General features: G+C 38.7%; 3 protein-coding genes across 11 annotated transcripts in view; 2 read left to right on the top strand and 1 right to left on the bottom strand.

Moving 5' to 3' along the window:
- The window catches only part of TTC23L (tetratricopeptide repeat domain 23 like), a 67,238-nt gene extending 65,699 nt beyond the window's left edge, over positions 1-1,539 (top strand). For all 5 annotated transcript variants that reach the window (XR_006702193.1, XR_006702211.1, XR_006702213.1 and 2 more), the window contains one exon: positions 1,450-1,539. The gene's annotated coding sequence lies outside the window, so the exon portion shown is untranslated. The remainder of the gene's footprint in view (positions 1-1,449) is intronic.
- Positions 919-9,559, bottom strand: RAD1 (RAD1 checkpoint DNA exonuclease). 5 transcript variants are annotated; one of them, XM_045440571.1, is made up of 6 exons: positions 9,449-9,559; positions 8,777-9,098; positions 7,731-7,839; positions 6,104-6,362; positions 3,913-4,011; positions 919-3,596 (listed from the first exon to the last, which is right to left on the bottom strand). In XM_045440571.1, the coding sequence occupies exons 2-6, from the start codon at positions 8,969-8,971 to the stop codon at positions 3,413-3,415; spliced, it is 846 nt and encodes a 281-aa protein (XP_045296527.1). In that variant the 5' UTR covers positions 8,972-9,098; positions 9,449-9,559; the 3' UTR covers positions 919-3,412. The 5 variants fall into 5 exon arrangements, with proteins under 5 accessions (XP_045296527.1, XP_045296537.1, XP_045296546.1 ...); XM_045440581.1 differs by having other exon boundaries at positions 8,777-9,022; XM_045440590.1 differs by having other exon boundaries at positions 8,777-9,103; positions 9,449-9,558.
- A 196-nt stretch (positions 9,560-9,755) lies between these two features.
- Positions 9,756-20,713, top strand: BRIX1 (biogenesis of ribosomes BRX1). Its single transcript, XM_045440548.1, has 10 exons — positions 9,756-9,914; positions 12,728-12,839; positions 14,839-14,882; positions 17,017-17,087; positions 17,362-17,411; positions 17,519-17,592; positions 17,752-17,802; positions 17,944-18,045; positions 19,932-20,060; positions 20,308-20,713. The coding sequence occupies exons 1-10, from the start codon at positions 9,756-9,758 to the stop codon at positions 20,575-20,577; spliced, it is 1,062 nt and encodes a 353-aa protein (XP_045296504.1). The 3' UTR covers positions 20,578-20,713.
- Positions 20,714-21,899: the final 1,186 nt, after the last annotated feature.

Below are 21,899 nucleotides of genomic sequence, written 5' to 3'. Positions count from 1 at the left end.
TAGAAAAAGAAGAAAAAAATCAAGCCTAGATCATACTGCCCCACATATAGACTTTAATAAACATTTATCAGCAAGCATGCAAATGCCCATGCAAACTGCTCCCTAAGATCAGTGAAGCCCTACTTCTGTTTTGGTGGTTCACCCACCACTTCCCACGAAAGGTCGGCTTGAGGCCGACTTGACAATACTCCAGAAGTGAGGCTGTCCTAATTTAGTTATCAACAAGAAGCCAGAAATCCTTGGACAAGGTGGCAGGAAGCCAGACCATTTAGGGGTCAAGCCTCAGGCCCCAAGTCTAAATGTCCAGGTCACAAGCCTCACTAGACTCTTATGTCCTTTTCATGCAAAGGTGGGGAAATACTCTTTAGTAATTTAGTCATGTCACATGTCCTGAATACCTCTAGTTTTACCAATGAGAGCCACTACTATTATATTCATTTATATTGATCAACAAAGTATTAATTTCAAAAATAAAACCTACTTCAAATATTACTAATTACCGCAGTCTCCGGCGGTGACTGAGACATGGACAGCACAGCAGAAGCACTGGGAACAACTGTCTATTATGGCATCTCTGTCCACTCCTGGCGTGGGAAGTCCAGGTTGGAGCTGCTGGCGGCCTCGGGGGTGCCTGTAACCTGACTTGTGCCTGAAAACACTACCGAGGACACAATTAGGAAAAGAAAAAATGTTATACAATTTCCCCAATTTCTCAGGACGCTGTAGTTTTTGTTTCAGGTGGGGCCAAGGGGAAGTCAGTGTGAAGAAGGTAAGGGAAGAAGGGAGCACCCTGTTCTGAAAAATTCCCCACCCTGAACTGTGAAGAATGCCACATGCTGCCCTTTCCGCGACTGTAACCAATTCTTACTAGGACTACTTGATGCACCATAGAAACTCTGTGGCTTCTTACGAAAGTGGTTGTGTTATAAGACTTAACTTTATTAGAAAAACAGAATTCAAAAAATCGTTTTTATTTTGAATCGTTTCATCAATTGCAGGTGGAAGCACGGTATCATCAAACGGGGGAAAAACATTAAAAATGGAGAAAAAAACTACACATTCCCTTAGTAAGCACAATGAAAATAAAATGAGATAAACCGCAAAAAGGAAAAACTAAAGGCCTTCAAAATAAGATTATATTTTTTCTGTGTGTGACACATGAAATGAATTTGTAGTCACCAAAGTGTCCCAGTCTGCCTGAGGAAGCACTCCCCCTGCTGGAATTTCAAGGGAACTTGTACAAAGTAAATTCTGAGGTCAAAGAGAAACCACTAAATAGGAAATTCTATATTAAATCAGTACCTTGGTGGGTGATGTATAAAGAATTACACTCATTAGCTTACGAACTCTAAATAGTTAAAGATGTGTGCAGCTAAAATGACGATCTTAAATGTGCAAAAATGTCCATCTTTCCCTACTGAACCAATATACATTTTAATTTCTTCACAGGTTCAACTTTTAAAAAATACTTCAGATCAAGATCAACTCAGAGCTAAGTAACTGAAATTAAATAGTAATTAATAAAATGCTAAAAGATAATCTGAAATGGAGGTTCTTTCACCTAACAAATATTTATTGAATAGGCACCGTTCTAGGTACAGGACGTACCAGTGAACAAAAACCAAAAGTAACTGCCCTATTTTAAAGGAAAATTATAGGGGGCTCCTGGGTGGCTCTGGTGGGCAAGTGTCTGACTTTGGCTCAGGTCATGATCTCATGGATGTTGAGTTTGAGCCCCAACAGTGCAAAGTCTGCCTGGGGTTCTCTCTCTCTCTCTCTCTCTGCCCCTCCCCTACTTGCTCTCTCACTTTCAAAAGAAATCAATACACTTAAAATTGTTTTTAAAAAATAAAGGAAAATTATAGTCCTTGAAATGCTGACTGATTATTTTCATAATTATGGTTTAGATTTGTTCTGTTCTTGATGTAGATTCATTCATTTACTTCTTGAACATATACTATACTTTACAAAACTCCACTTTTTGTACCAGCTAGCATGCTGAGATTACTGGGGGGCTTCGTAGTTATTAGGTAGTCACTCTGGGCTACACACCAGAATCGCCCCTGTGCCTGGGAACAGTGCCCACAGCTGTTCTGGGGGATCATTTCCCTGAAGTTCTTGCTGAATTGCTCTCCAAACCAATTTCCTCTAATGCCAAGTGGCCTATTTTAAGGTAGGCATTCCAAATATACCCTTTTGATGAATATTATTCAATGGTTCTTAGCCATCAATAACATGGGACATTTTTATTGGGGTGGGGAGGGGAGAATCACGGGTCACAATGACTGGCACTAGTGGGGCCCGAGGCCAGGGAGGCTAAATGAATCCTGCAGTGGGATGTTTTTTCCTATGAAGAACTATCATACCCACAAAGGCCAACAGTGCTGCCCCACACAGAGCTGTTACCACACGTACGGACCTTTATTTTGGTTTTATATTTCTCTGTTACAAAACAAGCCAGGTAATTTTAGTATTGTATTTCATTAAATATTTACATGCCATAAAAATTAATTGAAAAGGACCCCCCAAGAAAGTGCAAAGTCACTTGATAACTGGTTTTCTACACTTGGTTTGGTTGAGAGTCGCGTACGAGCAAATAGAAGGCATCTAAGTACTCACTACAGTACTTCTTGCACTGAACACTTCCGAGAGCGAGAAGAAATTCTGTAACTCTGGAGACTTTTATATCTTGTTCATAGATGTCTTTAAAATGTATACTTTAAAGGTAAATCATACAATTACTCACACTTGTTTGGCAAAGCGTAAACTTCTGAACATTTGGGAAGAAATCACATGTAACAGCATTCGCTTCAATGCAATTGAATGCTATAAATGCAAAAAAATAAACGTATCCTTCAAAATAGTGGTTCTCAAACTGGAACATGCATCTAATTTCCTGGGGGAAATGACTGAAGCTACAGACGGCTGGCCACCCTCCAGCATCTCTGACAAGTCTCCAGGTACTGCTGATGCTCTCGGTCCAGGCACCATACTCTGAGGACCACCGCGTTAAGACACAGTCCGGAAGTCAAACTAATCATCAGTGCCCAGATGCTGCTGCTTTTTCTAACGGTAAGTAAATAAAAGAACATTTCAGGTACAGAATCACCAAACTTTACATTTTTAGACTCTTGACATGTCCTACTTAAATAAGTTGTTCATCTTGGCTCAAAATGAGTCCCATGAGTTCAAAAGACAGAACCACAGTCCAGTCCAGTACTGGTTAATCTATGACTACATGAAAACATTTACTTACAAAATACACAGCAACTATTAGGGTACATGGACCTTGTTCCTATCTCCTCCATGCTTCTTCCCTTCAGAAAACCCAGTATTCTGGAGAGTACTATACCCAGAACGAGAATGTGACCGATCATGAATGTCAAGACAGCTATCACAGCGAATGCCATACTTAAGACTCTGATTCAGGAACCTCTTCGTCAGGGCAGCAGTAATATTCCACAAAACATATCTGTCCATCTTCATTCCTAATCATATACTGTAATGAGAGGAATCCTCGGTTATCTGTTCGAATAGACACCTTACAAGATAGGACTAATGCCTTTGTAGAGGGTTTCAGTAAAGAAATCTTGTATCTGTAGAGGGGTAAATAAAAAGCTGTTGTTATTTCGACACACTTAAAGCAGTGCTCCTAACTCCAAGTGAAGGACAAAAATGATCCCAGAACTAACAAGCAGTAAATGTAAGAATAAAATCAAATACTTGTCCAATTTGCTAATATTTTTCATTTTAAAAATGTCATCCACTCTCACAACCCCAAATCCTCTAGCACCCTACCATTTATAGCTTTAGAATGTTACACATGTAGCAACAAACTGAAAGTTTTAACATTTATTTAATAGATACATGATATTAAACCTCACCTTCCTGATTAATACATTAAGAACTGACCTGTTGACCTGGGTCTGATTACATTGAAATGATTCCATCAAATCAGAATCTTTGGGATAATCAAGGTGGGAGCTTCCTGCATTCCCAAAAGTAGATAACCTACAGTAAAAAAAAAAAAAAAAACACAAAAAGAGCAACTCATTTATTCACTGGTCCAACAATAAGCCACATTAGGATCCCAATAAAGACACTTCCTTGAAAAGCTAATCCGCAGAGTGAAACAGATATGTAAACAAATGCTGACAATACATTGTAAACACTTAACAGTAATAAAGATTCCTCCAGGATGAGGTGGGAGTAGGGGGGAACTAACAACTAATAAACAGCTTTGGAAAATATCAATCACAAAAGGAATCCAGGGGTGTTTGCCTCAATTTCATTGCCTTAATTCTACTCTGATACTCACTTTTCCACATCCTTACATCAGAAATAGGGGCACCTAGGTGGCTCAGTCGGTTAAGCATCTTGATTTCGGTTCAGGTCATGATCTCATGGTTCGTGAGATAGAGCCCCGAGTCAGGCTCTGTGCTGACAGCACACCTGCTTGGGATTTTCGCTCTCTCTCTGTCTCTGCCCCCCCCCCACTCTCTCTCTCTCTCAAAATGAATAAACATTAAAAAAGAAATAATATAAAAGGACAAGAGAGTTGAAGAGTGATGGAAGGCCCTGATCTACCTCATCTGCAAGTCGGGGTCCTGTTCCCTCTCTACTGCCACAGCCAGAAATTACGGCTCCCCTGTTTTGTTTCTTAGGCTGCACTTTGGGCTGTTTCATGGCTTTTCTTGCTTGGTGGTATCAGCAGTTTGTGTGTAGACAATTTGTAAATGTTTATACGTTTATTTAATCTGCAAGAATCTACTGATCACTTGCTATGGGGTTAACACATCGGTAAGTGCTACGTGAGCACAGTGACAGAAGACCTACGTGCTGGTCTTCCCCAGGTTCCGTCTTGTCGCTCCTCTGATGTAACCTCCTTCTCTGAGGCATCTCGTCCATACCCAGCCATGAGGCTGACTCCCAAATCTAAATTTCTAGTCTAGACCGATCTCCTGAACTTCCTATGTCCAACTACTCCCTAGTATCATAGGTGCCTCAAATTTAACAAATCCAGAAAGAAATTTCAACTCCAAGTCCCCCCCACCAAGTTATTTCCCATACCAGAGATGAATGATGACACCATGATCCATCCAGTTACTATGCTGAGACATCATTTAAATGGTGGTCCTCTGAAATATACTGTAAAAGTGCCCAGAATTTTAATTCATGTCACTGCTTAGGGTTTCACTGATTTCCATTTTGGTTAACATTTTAACCAATCTTGAGCCAAATTTTTAACTGCCTAATGTCATGATAAGGGCCTTCAGTTCTTCTAGAGTAGATGTAAAAAGAACATCTTATACGTCTCATTCTGTATGTATTTAGCTCCTTTACTCTTTAATATTCTTATGTATTTCAAAAGAGAAGAAATATTTAAATCTTCTCTCCAAATTTATTTTAATTCTGAAAACTTCATAATTTGTTGGTTCAAAATATCAGGAGCAATTTGAGAGTTTCTGATACTATATTCCTGCTGAAAATTGCCCTTCCTTAGGAAGCTTACCTCGACCAATCATCCCTAAGAACTCATGTTCTGTTAAGAATCTGTGCATTATTTTGGTACTTAAATGGCATGCAATTCTGTTCCTTCTATGCTGTTTCACATATCTTCTCTTCGACTTGACTTTAAGCTGTTCCTTTCCAAACTGCTTAAACAGGGGAATATGCACACAGTAGATGACTGATAGTCAGTGAATGAACCATGTATAGAAAACATCTGCTTCCTTTTGCATCCTGTACTAACTCGAAAGGAAAGAAAAACAGATCTAAATGATACAAACACCTTTTCCAAAAGTTTAAGCCCAAATTTTCCTCATGATGTAACTTGACCTACAACAGTACAATGAAAAGACCATTAGTTTATGAAGTAGGAGACTGGGCTACTGATCTACAAACCAACACTATGAAGCTTTAAGTACTGAATTCATCTTCCTGGACCTTTAAGTTTCCTGATCTGTAAAAATAAGAGTAAAAGCTCTCTAAAGATCTGAAAATTCTAGGAACCTGGATAATAAAAGTTCTGCATCCTAAGTAAATGTGTAAGTAGGGAGACGGAGCAGACCACATGAGCTATAATTGTGCTGTGTTCAAGCACCTGAAATAAGGCTTGTTGGGAGACATGGTGATCTGTAGGACCTCACTCGTCATATCCAATTCGGAAAATGCTTCACGGAGCCCCTCTGACTGCAGAATAATTTTATTAATAACATTGGTGCTGCAGAAATCAAAATCCAGAGTCTCCTCAGGCTCCTGAGTATTGATTTTACAGACTGTCATCACCCCTCCTTCTTCCAGAAAGAGCATCAAAGGGTAACCATAACCTTGGTAACACATCCGCAGTGCAGTTAAAGTCCCTGCAATGGAAATAAATCAAAGTTTGAGCTTAGCTTTATAGTACAGGTTCAGCTTCTCTTTAAATGATGCATGAAACTCCTGAAGATTATTTTATTCTGCCCAATTTTTAGCACATATGTATTTCTTTAGAAGAAAGGATCATATCTTGGATAACTGATGACAGTTATGTGTAGACAGTTCGAAAAATAACTGTAACAAAATGGGGAACCAGAACAAAATATAATGTAACTCTTTGAAATGGTTTTCCAGCTTGCCAAAAACACCTCAGAAACAGCTTACTGATTTTATAGCTCTACGATTTCAGGATGGAGAATCTACATGGACCAATACTGCAAGTAATAGACTTATTGCCAAATAAGCTATGCTATTTCTTAAAGGTTCAACGTGCGCACGCAGCAGTGGACTGCTTTGGTACTGCCTGTAGTATAATGTCAGTGTATTCGTTGTGTCAGTGTATTCTATTGGGAGATATTATGTACACTTCCACAAATTTTAAGATCAAATCGGGAAAAAAAGACAGGGTGGTTAATGGTGGTGTGGGTTTTAACACTGCAAACCACTAGAGCAGAGGAGGAATACGACTGGACATCTTAGGCTCCCTTCCCTTACTGGATGGAGAGCCACAGTACAGAAGAGGGTTAGCAGATGCTTTTATGAGAAACCAGCTGGGGAGTGCTGCATTAGGAAAATGGATAATTAGCAATGATAGAATTGTTGGTATAAAATTAAAATACATTTTCTAGAGAACCACAACCTAATTTTCCCTAGATTATCTCCAGATTCCTTTCCTATGAAAGAAAATCATTCTTCTGATATTTCCTTATAGTCTTATATCCATAGCAACTGAATTTGCTATTCCTAACAACAATAAAATATATAAATATTTTTAAACGAAAACATTTCAGGAAATAGACAATTTATGAACAGGGCTTAAGGAAATAAGATCAAACAAATTTTGAACAGAGTAAATTAGGAAGTCAGGAGCACTGGTTTTCCCTGCCACTACACTGTGCGAATTCTGAACAAGTTAGGGAAAAGAAGCAATACATGTTTCACATGTTTTCACAATGTTAAATAAAGATAATTAAGACATATTCAGTCTCCTCTTGGCCAGTTCAAATTTAAAATCCCCAAAACTTTGTAAATTAAAAAAAAATTAGTGTAAATATTTTTGCAAATATGTAAAGACCCATAGCACACTTACTATTAATATTGCTAGAAAAGTTAGAATCCGTGACTGTGACCAATAAAAAATGAATTTGCAATTTCTAAGATATATTTATTACTTCTATTCTAATGATTTTTCTTGTATTTTCTGATTATTCTGTATAATGCTTTTGTGTCATTATAATGATAAAATGGTTCACCTGGCATAGGACTTGATCCAAATATAGATAAACAGTCTAAAAGGACAGTTAAATTTATTCGAAAAGTAACAGACTCTTCCTGAACTATAAACTCTTGAAATATTCCAGCCTGTGAAAAAAAGGAAATATGAAAATGCATATGTATTAATGAAAACTCAGAAGGTTCCATAGTTCACTTTATGTTTTAAAAATAATATTATGCTAATTCCATCAAAATTTCTGATTACCAAGAAAAACACTTAAGCTTTTTCAACTATTATCCTTTAGAATACTACTACTCAGTAGTTAATGGTGTAACAGTGATTTCGGTACCATGCAAAACTTTATGAAGGGTCCTTTATCTAGTTTCTTGGATCTAAACTATCATCCACATGACCCCCTTGTCTCATTGTTATGCCCATCAATAGGGCTAAAGTCATTTGGAAAATAGCCAAACATTTGATAATGCGTAAGTGATACTAGTTTTCAACTTCTTTTGAGGACAGAAAACACATCTATCCCCCTATACCTGACATCACACTGTGCATTTAGGTGTTCAAAAAACGCTGGATTAATTCTGAAATGCTATCTGAACCACAAAAATATTACTTTGTAAGAATAAACATTTTATTATTACCAATAAAAGGGAAAAGCGAAATAGTGGCCAAGAGCATATACTCTGGAAACAAATGTCTGGGCTTTCAGCTCAACTCAGCTCAGCGACTTGCCAACTCTGGAACTGTTGGCAAATCACTTAAACTGTGCCTCAGTTTCCACACACATAAAATGGGAATAATAACAGAACCTACCTGATAGGACTACTGTATTAAATGAGTTAAGTATCTAAAACACTCAGAATAGTGCCTGCCCCATAGTTTAGCTTAGTAAAACTTAGACATTATTATTACTAACCATTATCTCTATAAAACAAGAAGAGAATTTGCCAGGAGAAAGAATTCAAATACACTGTTCTCTAACTTAAATGATGTCTGTTAAGCCCTGTGGTATGCATTAAACTGGGTGAATTATATCGTATGTCATAGGCTTAAAGATACCTGTTTGCATACCTGAATAAAAGCATTTGCTTGCACACACTTTGCATTTTCCACTGTAACCTTGATTCCATTTTTAGTAGCGAAACAGGTAGCGTGTTCTCGGAAATGAATAGCCTTCAAGACAGTGGAGAGATTCCTAACGTTGTCAAGGCTGGCCACTAAGCTGTAATCATTCTCATCTTGGATCTGTGGAGTTAGGAGGGGCATGTCCACTGCACATCTGGCCCCAAGGGACGTTCCCGGTGCCGACACCTGCTGCTGCGGATCGCGAAACACCTGATGAGATTCGACAATAAAACTCCGGATGAATGCCCGCAAGGCTCGCGAAGTCAACCTGCGCTGAGGCGAGGTGGAAGAGGCCTGGGTATTAAACTCGGCCGGACAGGGACTGGACCCACCTCTGTGTAACTCTGGGGGAAATTACACCTGTCTCTACGCTACGGTTTCCTCGTCTTTAGTAAGGGGCCAGTAACACAGGAAAAGTTGTGAACAGAGGCAACAGGCAACTACCACGGTAGTTCTACTTGAGGCCAGTTTCGCCACGCCAAGCTGGGGCTGCGTGTCCCCGCAGAGTCGGGTTTGAGCTGTCCGGCGCCCCCAACCTTGCCCCTAACAGAAAAGTCGATGGGGGCGGGCCCCAGTTTCTCGGAAGATCCTCCCGCCCCCGAGGCGCGGAAACCTTACCTTTGTGGCGGGGTCCGGGCGTCCGACAGCCCTTCGCAGCCAGGGGGAAGCGAGCCGCGCTTCCCGAGTAGGTGTGGAGGGAGTAGAGCGGCTCCCGCCACTCTTTTCAGACCAGACAGCCACTACGGCCACCGTCACCACAGAGCTAGAGGTGGCCTAGAGAGGCGCGAGTGCGTTACGAGAAACCGGAAAGAGGTACCATAGAGCCGGGGGACTGCAGAGCCGATCGCACGGTATCATAGAGATCGGAAAGGGGAGCGAGCGGCGGAGCCGGAAGGAAAGCCGAGACCGAAGGAGATCGGGCAAGATGGCGGCGACCAAGAGGAAGCGGCGTGGAGGCTTGGCTGTTCAGGCGAAAAAACCAAAAAGGAACGAGAAAGATGCCAAGCAGCCAGCTAAGCTGCGCGACGTGGCAGAAGAGACGAAGGAAGAGGAGAGAGACCGTATTCCAGGCCCCGTTTGCAAGGTAGAGGAAGCTTGCCTCCTGGCTGCACCTGCAGCTGCGGCTCTGCGCGCCGTCCCTGGGGCTGTCTACCTGACGAGAGCCCTGCTGATTTTGGAGTTGCCTGTCTGTGAGGCGAGCTCGGTCTCAGCTCACCTCCCAGTCGGACAGGGCACCGCGCTTACAGCTAGCTCTCATGCACATGGCCGCCCTCCGGGAGGCGGCCGGCTGGGGAAGTGGGTGGCCTTCGGAACACTTACCCGTTCTTAGGAGGCGACTTACGGGGTACTCAGCCTCAGTGTTCTCTTCTAGTAACTCCATTTCCCCCCTTGCGGGTGGTATTACTTTTCCTTAAAGTTATTTCTCGCTTTTGAGTATATTTATTCCAGTGGTTAGGATTCCCTCATTCTGCGTTAGTTACTGTCAGTCGGAGATCCTGAAGCTTGTTATGCGGTCCTTTGAAGAGTTCATGTCCTTGGGATATTGACTTTGACTTCTGTGATCAAGTCTTTAACTTTTAAGGGATGATGAAAACTAGACTGGATACAATGAATTTTTCTTTGCATTCAAATTCGTAATATGTCAGGCGTGCACGAAGCTAATATGTTAGCTTTGGGATTGCTAAATTAGAATGTGACTCCTTTCTGAAGTGTTGGGAGTTTAGAGAGAAATTAATTCATGTAAGTCCATGGTTTGTGTTCAGAAGACGGTGAACACAAGTTGTCGGGCCTAACTTCCATTCCTTAAGCTAGATCGAATACTGTGGGGACAAAGGTGGTCTTTGATTTATTCCTGTTTTGATTGTGTCTACTTTCCTAACCCTTAGCTTAGTACTCTAGCAGGTAGTAGGTGATAAATGACCACATACGGTGGTGGCAAGCACTAGGAAAGGAGTTAGCTTTGAGGGATAAAAAACGAATTTAAATTCTAGCCCTGCAGTTAACTCATGGCTTCATTTTGAGCTCTTTTCTCATCTGTAAATTAAGAGGAAGAAAATGTGTTTTACTTTTCGTGAAGAATAAGATGGACTTCTAGAAGATTTTCAGTAAATGTTAATGCTCTCTCTCCTTCAGTTGGAAAGAAATATGGTAGTTATCTATGATCTGAGCCATAATAGAAAAATTGTATGGAAGTGCTTAAGATAGAGGTTGCTTTTACTCTAGAACAGCGAGGTCGTGAAGGATTTAGCCCTTGAGCTGGATCTCAAAGTGAAGGCACAATTTCAATATTCAGTATTCAAAAATGAATGATCAAAGGCAGTGAAATGGAGGGAAAATGCTGAAAATAAAAAAAAAAAGCCAAATTAACTGAAAGGTAGGGTTGATTTGGGGCATAGTGAGGTAAAAAATATATTTTATAATCTAGTGTTATAGCGATGTCATTTTGGAGTTTGATTAGAACATCCAGGGAGGTTAAGGATGTGATCAAACCAGTGCTTTAAAAAGATTAAGCTGTTGCTATAGTTCCCCCGTATCAATTGGAGAAACCCCTGTCTGGAAAGGCTAGCATTTAGGCGATTTAAGGTGACAAGGATCTGTTGAGAATATGACGCTCAGGACACTGAAGCAATCTGCTTAAGGTCGCACAGTAGTGGCTCTGCTTACAATACACACATTTTTGGTGTGTTTTTCAATACTTCTACGTTAATTCTCTGTAACCTAAGGGATGTCTTTGTAATAAAAGTGTTAAACTCAGAAAAAAAAAAAAAAGATGATAAGGATCTGAATGAGGGTACTGTGAAAGGGAAGGGATTAAGAGTTGTTGCAAGGAAAAATTGACAGCATTTAGAAGTGCTTATGATATAGGATAATAGGGCAAATGGATAATCTAAAGCTTGGGGGATGGAAATGATGGTGGCATCATCAGAAAAATAAACAAGAAATTTACTGTATTTAAGGTTTAGTATTCCTAGAGTTGAACTTGAGGTATTAAGTCATATACTTGGATTATTAGGAGTGGGGAGAGTTCCTTACCTTTCCATAGATTTGACGATTGAAGCTATGGAATGATTATGAGAACTCTGTCCTGGAGAGAACAAAAATAAAAAGAGGGCTAGGAATCTTTAGAGTCAGGAGGAGGAATTGGAGAGATGGAAGAAGAAAAACCAAAAATGAAGAAAGTCAGAGAAAGCATTTCTGGGAGGCAGCCGTGGTCGGTGAATACCACTGAGAGATTGTCAGGATTGTTCGGTCTGCTACCTGGAAGCTTTTTATGAACGTTATTGTGTCTCTCTACTTGCCATATATAACTTTTTTTTGTTGTTTTTTTAGGAGTTAACTTTTCCATTGGCTGTATTATTTTATTAGAACCAAGAGCTACCTTTAGCTTGCTTCTTTAGATAGAGGATCTAAATTTTGTCTGTTAGATAAAACAGGGACTTTTAAGTTTCCTTTTTTTTTTTTTTGCCTCATCACATGATGCCATGATGCTTTGCCACTTCTGTCTTATATGACAGATATGTTGTGGTTCCCTAAGGATTTCATGCTGTTCTTGCCTCCATGTCTTTACTGATTTGCTTGCTTGTTGACTGTCTTCTCACATAAGAACAGTGCCTGACTCCTGGTAGGAACCTAGTAAATATTAAGTTAATACTAAAGTTCTCTTGTGAAAGAAATATTGACTAGAGTTCATTCTGCTTTCAGCAGTGGAAAGATTCTCTAGTGAAACATCTGTCTGAATTACACACGGGAGAGAGGCAGAATTAAGCTTGTAGTATGGATACATTAGAGGATAGTAGAGTACTTAAAAACTGGATACTTTTAAAACTATCTTTGAAAAAACAAACAAGGTACGTTCAGTGTGAGATTTAAAAATCTTCACATTTTCTTTTTCTTTAGGGCAAATGGAAAAATAAGGAACGGATTCTTATCTTTTCTTCTAGAGGAATAAATTTCAGAACAAGACATTTAATGCAAGACTTGAGAATGTTGATGCCTCATTCTAAAGCAGGTGCCTTTATATCCTACATTTTAAAAGTTCTTATATGTTTATGTATTTTTATCTTCAATCATTGTTCAACCTTGTCATTTGTTCAGCTTTATCAGGTAAAGAACTACGTCGCCTCAGAAGTTCATCTTTTCAATAACAGGATTTTTCCAATTAACATTTTGTTAGAAATTCTTTGCAAAATTCGTTAAACATTCCCTTCACTTTCTTAGATATCCTGCTATTAATTATCAAAACATTTTTCGAGGATCCTTCATTATAATGCTCTCAGAGGTTACAAGCTGGTTTGTCCTTCTAAATAATTCAGGACTGCCATGTATTGCTATCTGCATTTTTTTCTAACTGTTCTTGGGATTCCTGGGTGGCCCAGTTGGTTAAGCCAACTCTCTTAAGCCAACAATCTGACTCTTGGTTTTGGCTGTTGGATCGAGTCCCATGTCCAACTCTGCGCTGACAGCGGAGCCTGCTTGCAATTCTCTCTCTCCCCCTATCTTTCTCTGCGCCACCCCTGCCCACTCTTTCTCTCTCTCTCTCAAAATAAATAAACTTAAAAAAAAAAACCAACTGTCCTTATTAAAAAGTTAATGGACTGGAGTAGGATTTGAAGCACCTTTAATTTGGGGCTCAGCCTACTTCTAAATGCCAAGATACTCTTTTTGGCAATGATGTATCCTGCAGTCAAGTGAAGTTTTAAGCTTAGAAGTGTGGCAGTACCAGGGTGCCTGGGTGGCTCAGTCGGTTAAGCGTCCGACTTCGGCTCAGGTCATGATCTCACCGTTTGTGAGTTCGAGCCCCACGTCGGGCTCTGTGCTGACCGCTTGCTCAGAGCCTGGAGCCTGCTTCGGATTCTGCGTCTCCCTGTCTCTCTGCCCCCTCCCCGACTTGTGCTCTCTCTCTCTCTCAAAAATAAATGTAAAAACAAAGGTGTGGCAGTACCACCATACAGCTGCTCTTGTGTCTGTGTCGGAGGGAGCTTTTGGCTCTAATTCTAGGTGATAGCTTTGTTCCTTCGACAACTGTTTCTCAAACTGAGAACAGCTATTACTGCTGTTTACATCTTTGTATCTCTAAAACTAATAAGAGATTGATTTATATATTTTTTTCTGTGATGATCTAAAACTTGTTTTTCAATCCATCTCCTTTGACAACTGTGATTCAAGACCGAAAGAAATTTTCTTCAGTTCAGATTTTAGTTTCTTCAGTGAATGTTCCTTAAACTGCAATCCTAGAACATAGTCTTTGTGAGAATGTTTCCTTATTTGAAAGGGACTTAAAGAATATGTAAAGTTGACGAGAAACACTGCTTAGGTCATAGTTTATGATTCTTGAGGACTATCTTTATTTTATTTTATTTTATTTTATTTTATTTATTTATTTTTTTTTTTACATTTACTTATTTTTGAGAGAGAGAGACAGAGCACAAGTTGGGGAGAGGCAGAGACAGAAGGAGACACAGAATCCGAAGCAGGCTCCAGGCTCCAAGTTGACAGCACAGAGCCCAACGCGGGGCTCGAACCCACAAACAGTGAGATCATGACCTGAGCCAAAGTCGGACACTTAACCGACTGGACCACCCGGGCACCCCTTGAGGACTATCTTTAATCAGTCATTTTTTATAAAAAGTGAACATTTTTTAAATGGTCATGTGTTTTTAGGTCTAATAATTTTGAAAATTAATGAAGTCTGGGGAGCCTGGGTGGCTCAGTTGGTTAAGCATCCAACTTTGGCTCAGGTTATGATCTCATGGTTTGTGAGTTCGAGCCCCACGTTGGGCTCTGTACTGACAGCTTGGAGTCTGGAGCCTGCTTCAGATTCAGTTTTTCCCTCTCTCTCTGTGCCTCCCCCGCTCACAACTGTCTCTCTCTCTCAAAAATAAAACCATTAAAAAATTTTTTTTTTAATTAATAAAATCTCTTAAACTGACGATTGTAAAAACAGTACTTTTTTAGAAAGAATGCGATTTGTTTTAATTAACTTTGAAATCTTATTTTTTCTTTTTTAGATACGAAAATGGATCGTAAAGACAAGTTATTTGTGATTAATGAGGTAATTTTAGATAGTAAATCAAGTAAAATATTCTAGGAACACTGGGAACAATAGTTTGGAACACTAAAGATAGTTCATTTAAAGAATAAATCTGTTACTCAGTGACTTTTAAATTGTTTTGTAAAAGATACTCAAATTTTATTAACTCTTCAATAATCTGCCTTACAAATTTTTGTATACTCACTGTCTATATCTCACAGTTTAGTGCTTCACTATATATATTTCTTAATCATTCATATATTTGTCTTATCTCACCAAACATACTGAAATTTCTGGAGGACAAGGATTTTATCTTATCCTTTTTTTTCTTATCATGTACAGTACAGTGCTAAATTCACAGTAAGTGCTTGTTAAAAAAAACTGTCAAGGGGGCGCCTGGGTGGCGCAGTCGGTTAAGCGTCCGACTTCAGCCAGGTCACGATCTCGCGGTCCGTGAGTTCGAGCCCCGCGTCAGGCTCTGGGCTGATGGCTCAGAGCCTGGAGCCTGTTTCCGATTCTGTGTCTCCCTCTCTCTCTGCCCCTCCCCCGTTCGTGCTTTGTCTCTCTCTGTCCCAAAATAAATAAACGTTGGAAAAAAAAAAAAAAAAAAACTGTCAACATGTACAAAGTAAATTAAAAATTCATTAATTATTTTTAAAACCACACATTTTAAAAAAGTATTTTGCCAGTATTAAAAGTGAAACACGTGGTATTTGCTCTTAAGATACTATAAGTTAGTAATAGGTTACTTTTCCAAGTATTGTTGAAGATACTGAGCTTAAATTTTTAAGCAAATTTTTTAAAATTTAGAAGTGTTTTCAGATAATTTTCTTTTCCTATTAGAAAGGCTTATTTAGCACAGATATTTGAACCTCTGCTATATATCCTAGTGCATTATTCTAGTGCTGTGGAAACTGTTTAACAAAACAACACCTCTGTGTCCATTGGGGCTCACATTCTAATGGGGGATTCAGTTCATGAACAAGTATAATTCCAAGTGAAGATAGGTGGAAAAAAAACAGGGTATGAGTTTCCAGTAACTGAGGCTTGACTAGAAAACAACCAACTTAGTGTTATTGTTCTAAGACCAATAAGAAACAAAAGCATTGGACCTATCACTTTAAGTTGTTAGGTTAAAAGTCTCAAGTAGTTGAGAGTTGATGAATATATATTGATTTATGAATATTACAGTAATATAAACCTTCAGGATGTTGAAGTTTAATTCAACTTGAAATAGGTTTTCTCTGTTTTTCCCTTTCACTAGTCCCTTAGTGACTTTGCAAAACTGAGTACAGACGAGGAAAAAAAATCTTAAATTTCTTGAGCTTCAAATCAAAATGCTGAAGAGTTAAAAATAAAAATAACTAGGGGCGCCTGGGTGGCTCAGTTGGTTAAACGTCCCAAATGCAGCTTAGGTCATGATCTCACGGTTTGAGTTCGAGCCCCACTTCGGGCTCTGTGCTGACAGTACAGAGCCTGGAGCCTGTGTCTCCTCTTTCTCTCTGCCCCTACCCCGCTCTCACTCTGTTTCTCTCTCAAAAATAAATAAACATTTAAAAAAATTAGAATAACCATCATAGGGGTCCCTGGGTGGCTCAGTGTCTGACTCTGGATTTCGGCTCAGGTCACGATCCCAGGGTTGTGAGATCGAGCCCCACATCAGGTTCTGTGCCGAGCTGGAGCATGCTTAAGATTCTCACTCTCTCTCTCCCTATGCCCCTCTCCCCCACACATGCACTCTTTCTCTCTCTCTCAAGTAAAAAAATAATAATAAAAATAGCCCTCAGAAAGGATGTATTTGGTTCTTTAAGGACCATATTTTCCTAAGATCAGTGAGGCTGATTGTAGTGTGCTTTATCCCTAGGGCATCTTTTTTTTTTTTTTTTTTTTTTTTACTTTTTGTAGGCTGTACCTGGGAGTATGGTCGGAAGAAGAGGTTGCCAGTAAGCAGAGAAGAGGCCAGAGTATCTAGTTTGCTTCAGGCAGAATACCTAAGAGGAACTTTAAATGGATGTTTTGGTGAATTTACCTAGATTTAGACCTTTGTAGCCTATTAAGCTGCTTAAGTTTTTTGGAGGAGTCTAGATATTAATTGCATTGAATTGCTTTGGTTCTCATTTTTATTGTCTATTTCATTTTTCTATACTTTGTTTAGGTTTGTGAAATGAAAAACTGCAATAAATGTATCTATTTTGAAGCTAAGAAAAAACAGGATCTCTATATGTGGTAAGAGTATGTATTAAGTAAGATTTTGGTGGAACTGTTCTTGTAAATGGATTATTTGCATCTCTTAGGTTATATATCTCTTTCAGTCTTTTATAGAAAAAGACTGGGCCAGGGGATGAAGCAAACTCATTTGATTTCATGAAAGTAAAAACTTTTAAAGAAAATTAAATGTGTGGATATTACAAGCATGTTACGGTGTTTTTTAAACCATGAGGTAGTAAGAATTTACTACATTCTAAATTCTAATTAGTTGAAAAGTCTCCATATTTTTCAGGCTTTCAAATTCACCTCATGGACCATCTGCTAAATTCCTCGTTCAAAATAGTAAGTTGACTCCATTTAAGATTTTTTTTAATGACAGAATTGAAAATGCTCTTTTGGAATAATTGTGCTAAACTTATAACTGTTTTTATTTGTTATAATTTTTCTAGTTCATACCCTAGCTGAACTAAAGATGACTGGAAACTGTTTGAAAGGTTCTCGGCCCCTTTTGTCTTTTGACCCTGTAAGTATCTCATTTAGTGTATGAGGTCTAATTTTCTTACTCTGCAAGGTTGTTTTTTAGTGGATATAGTTGTGTAATTGAGTTAAAATTTTTTAAAAATCCACAATTTTAAACAAAACACTGTTGTCAAATAATATGTTCACTTTATTTTTTTAATAGGCTTTTGATGAATTACCGCATTATGCTCTGTTAAAAGAACTCTTAATTCAGGTAACTATCTTTTCTAGAAAGTATTTTTAGTAATATAAATGAGTGTCTCCTTTGGACTTTTTGTTAATTTAGCTATCTAAAACATACATGGAATGAGACAGAATAAGAAACTGACATATCATTTATTTTTATTTTTACTAGATCTTTAGTACACCACGGTATCATCCCAAAAGCCAGCCATTTGTGGACCATGTGTTTACTTTCACCATTTTGGATAATAGGATATGGTTTCGGAACTTTCAGGTTAGCTTTAATTAATTTTTAGTTACACTTTGAAATGAAGTAGGATATATAATGTTTGTGAAAATGTAAATAATAATTCATTTTGTTTTATTTATTTATTTTTTTTAACGTTTATTTATTTTTGAGACTAAGAGAGACACAGCATGAACGGGGGAGGGGCAGAGAGAGAGGGAGACACAGAATCGGAAGCAGGCTCTGGGCTCTGAGCCATCAGCCCAGAGCCCAATGCGGGGCTCGAACCCATGGACTGCGTGATTGTGACCTGAGCTGAAGTCGGATGCCTAACCGACTGAGCCACCCAGGCACCCCTAATTCGTTTTGTTTTAAATAGCTTTTTGCTCCCACAGACTTGTAGCAATTAACTACTGTCTCATACTTCTCTACACGGCTATCAGTTGTTATGGAGTAAGGTTTTTCTAACAAGCAACTATATATTCAGTAAAATAAAAGTTTCTCTCCAGAGGTTGGAATCTGGGGGTAGAGGGTGTTAAGACTTCGAAAAACATGATCCCTGTCGAATTCATTCAATGAGAACTATAAGATGAATCATACAGTGTTTTAGGAGAGGTGACTCTGGAAGTCTTGAAGCAGCAGTTTGGCAGGATGGTAAGTCTGCAGAAAAGTGGAGAGGTAGAAAGAACAGCAAGACCACTTCAGACAGCATTGAAAGTAACCTAGGCTGTTTTTTGGACACCTGGGTCATTCAGTCAGTTGAGGGTCCGACTTCGGCTCAGGTCATGATTTCCCAGTTTGAACCCTGCATCCAGCTCACTGCTGTCAGCCTGTCAGCACAGAGCCCACTTCGGATCCTGTCTCCCCACCCTTCTCTCTGACCCTCCGCCTGCTTACTCTTTCTCTCAAAATATAAAAAACATTAAAAACCAGTTATCTGGTTGGCTCAGTCAGTTATGCATCCGACTTTGGTTCAGGTCATGATCTCATGGATCATGAGTTTGAGCCCCACATTGGGCTTGCTGTTATCAGCACAGAGCCTGTTTCAGACCGTCTCTGCCCTGCCTGCTCCCGTGCTCTCTTTCTCAAAAATAATTTTGTTTTTATTTTCATTAATTTTTAAGTTTTCTTAAATGTTTATTTATCACATAGAGACACATAGAAAGACAGAGACACAGAATCCCAAGCAGGCTCCAGGCTCTGAGCTGTCAGCAGAATGCTCAACGTGGGGGCTCCAACTCATGAGCCATGAGATCCTGAGCTGATGTTGGATGTTTAACCAACTGAGCCACCCGGGTACCCCTAAAAAAAAAAAAAAAAAAAAAAGTAAAAACCTAGGCTGTTTTCTGCATTGTTGTTCTATTGGATACCTTGCAGTGTAAGTTAAACATATCCCCTTAACCTCTGAGGACAGACATACCTGAACCAACATTGTTAGTATTTGTAGCTCAGAAGTTGCCTCTTAATTTGACAATCAGCAGCCATTCAAAAATAAATTTGGACATGTATCCTTTTATATACCTCTTAATCTAATTTGAATTAGATGTATAAATACAATTTAGGGGTTGGCTTAAATTTTAAAAGGGTTCCCCCATAGGGTGCTTTAATACATTTTGTTATAGTGGTCGCAATTTTAAACATTCATTTAACCACAGTTTTTCAAGAATACATGCATTGTGAGAAGCCAGGTAAAGACCAAATTGAAATTACTCAATTTTAAAAGAACACGCTGAAAAAAATGTAAATATTTTCCCATGACAAATACCAGCACCTAGTAATATATTTCAGAAAATACTGATAATTTGGCCAAGTTTTCACTTCCACCTTAATTGGCTTTCACTTCTTTTAGGCATATTTGTAATGAGGTTAGAGCCAGGGTAACTTTTAGGAACAGTATATCCAAACCAAAATGAAATATTTCCTTTGTATTAAAGATCATAGAAGAAGATGCAGCTCTTGTAGAAATAGGACCTCGTTTCGTCTTAAATCTGATAAAGATTTTCCAGGGAAGTTTTGGAGGACCAACTCTATATGAAAATCCTCACTACCAGTCCCCAAACATGGTAAGCTATTTTTGTTGTTTAGTGGTTTCTCAGTGCCCAGGGAACTCTGGCCAAAGTAATTCTGTCAAGTGATTTCTGTTAAACCATGAAACTTAATTTGTTTTTTGCTGCATACAGCCTTGCAGATTACTACTTTTTTTAATGACATGAGTGAAGGGGAAAATACGATTCACAAGTGAATGTCTTCACCGTATATAATGTTTATTTTTAGTTTGAAAGTATCTGATGATATTTTTTTGTTTTTTAGCATCGGCGTGTCATAAGATCCATCACAGCTGCAAAATACAAAGAGAAGCAACAGGTGAAAGATGCACAGAAAATGAAAAAGAAGGAACCAAAGACTGTTCTTCCACACGATCCCACTGCAGATGTTTTTGTTATACCAGCTGAGGAAAAGCCAATAGAAATACAGTGGGTAAAACCAGAGCCAAAAGTTGATTTGAAAGCAAGAAAGAAAAGGATTTACAAAAGGCAAAGAAAAATGAAACAGAAGATGAATAGTGGGAATACAAAATGAATCAGTGGATAACTAAGTTTTCGGTAATTTTGTATTTATTTGTATTCAATGTGTAAATACTTTTATTATCCAGGACTACCTTCTATCTTATTAGTGTGGCATGTAAGACAAAGAAAAATCAAAATTTGTGGCTTCAGTGGTGTGTGTGTGTGTTTTTTTTCTAAATATCCCCAGAACTCGTCAGTTAATTTCTGGGGTTTTTTTCAAAGCTTATGTGGTATTACTAAAAATTTAGCACACTTAAGGTTTAGGCCTGCTGTCTTGGATTAAAATTTGGGGATTAACAAAGCTGAAATTGAAACAGATTTATTGGGTCATTATTACTTGTAAAACAATGCATTAGGCACTTTGAGAGCTTAGTTTTAGATGGTAAAGTGCAGGTAAGGAAAGCATCTTAACTTAAGTTGGAGTCACCGAGTCCCCAATTAATGAGGTGTTGGAAAAGCCAATCTCTGATCTTGTTTTCTCACCTCAAGAAAGAATACAATTAAAATTCTTAGATTTTGAGAATCAAATGGGTTAATACATGTGTTGAAAGTATTTTGTGGATTAGAGATTTAATTTAGAAGCAGTGGGTATAAATTACTTAATAAATTAGCAGGAAGAAAAATGGAATGAACAGTAGTTAGAGGGCAGCAGAACATCTGAGTTTCTCCCCTTATGAAAGAGCTGTTTGACCATCCTGCAACATTAAGACCTTGTGGTTCCCCTAAATACTGTACTTCACCAAGTTTAGTGTTCATTTATTTACTTTCACCCTGGACAACAGGGAAAATTTTTTGTTATTTGGTAGGTTAAAAAAGGAATACCTTTTTTTTTGGCTGGGTATTGGTTTTTATTTTGTGACTAACCTTGTTTTTGTGTGGTAGTTCTCTTTTACTAATTTGTCAAAGGTGTTACACAGCAAGGTTATCCTAGACATCTTTCCTAGTTCCTCACTTGTATTTTAATTTTGTTCTGTATTTTAAATCTAGGCAGAACAAACAGTTTTCCACTATATTTCATTTTTTAATTATCTTCAAAGAAACGAATGTGCAATTAGGCTACTTTATTTTGAAATAGTCTAAATTAGGCTATCTTGAAATCTAAATCAAACAGGTAATTCAGAGGTTCACATTTTTTTTGTTAATTTATCTTGAGAGAGAGAGGGAGAGAGGATCCCAGGCAGGCTCCAGGCTGTCAGCGCAGAGCCCAGTGTTGGGCTCGAACCCACAAACCGTGAGATCAAGAGTCAGATGTTTGACTGACCCAGGCGCCCCCCAGAGGTTCAGTTTAAAGTTAATTATAGGTTATAAGAAAAACTGGCTCAACAAGTTAGGAGT

This window comes from Leopardus geoffroyi, chromosome A1 (genome assembly GCF_018350155.1).
Source record: "Leopardus geoffroyi isolate Oge1 chromosome A1, O.geoffroyi_Oge1_pat1.0, whole genome shotgun sequence".
Taxonomy (NCBI): domain Eukaryota; kingdom Metazoa; phylum Chordata; class Mammalia; order Carnivora; family Felidae; genus Leopardus; species Leopardus geoffroyi.
Note: the sequence above shows the minus strand (reverse complement) of the source record. Positions and strands in the feature narration are given on the sequence as shown.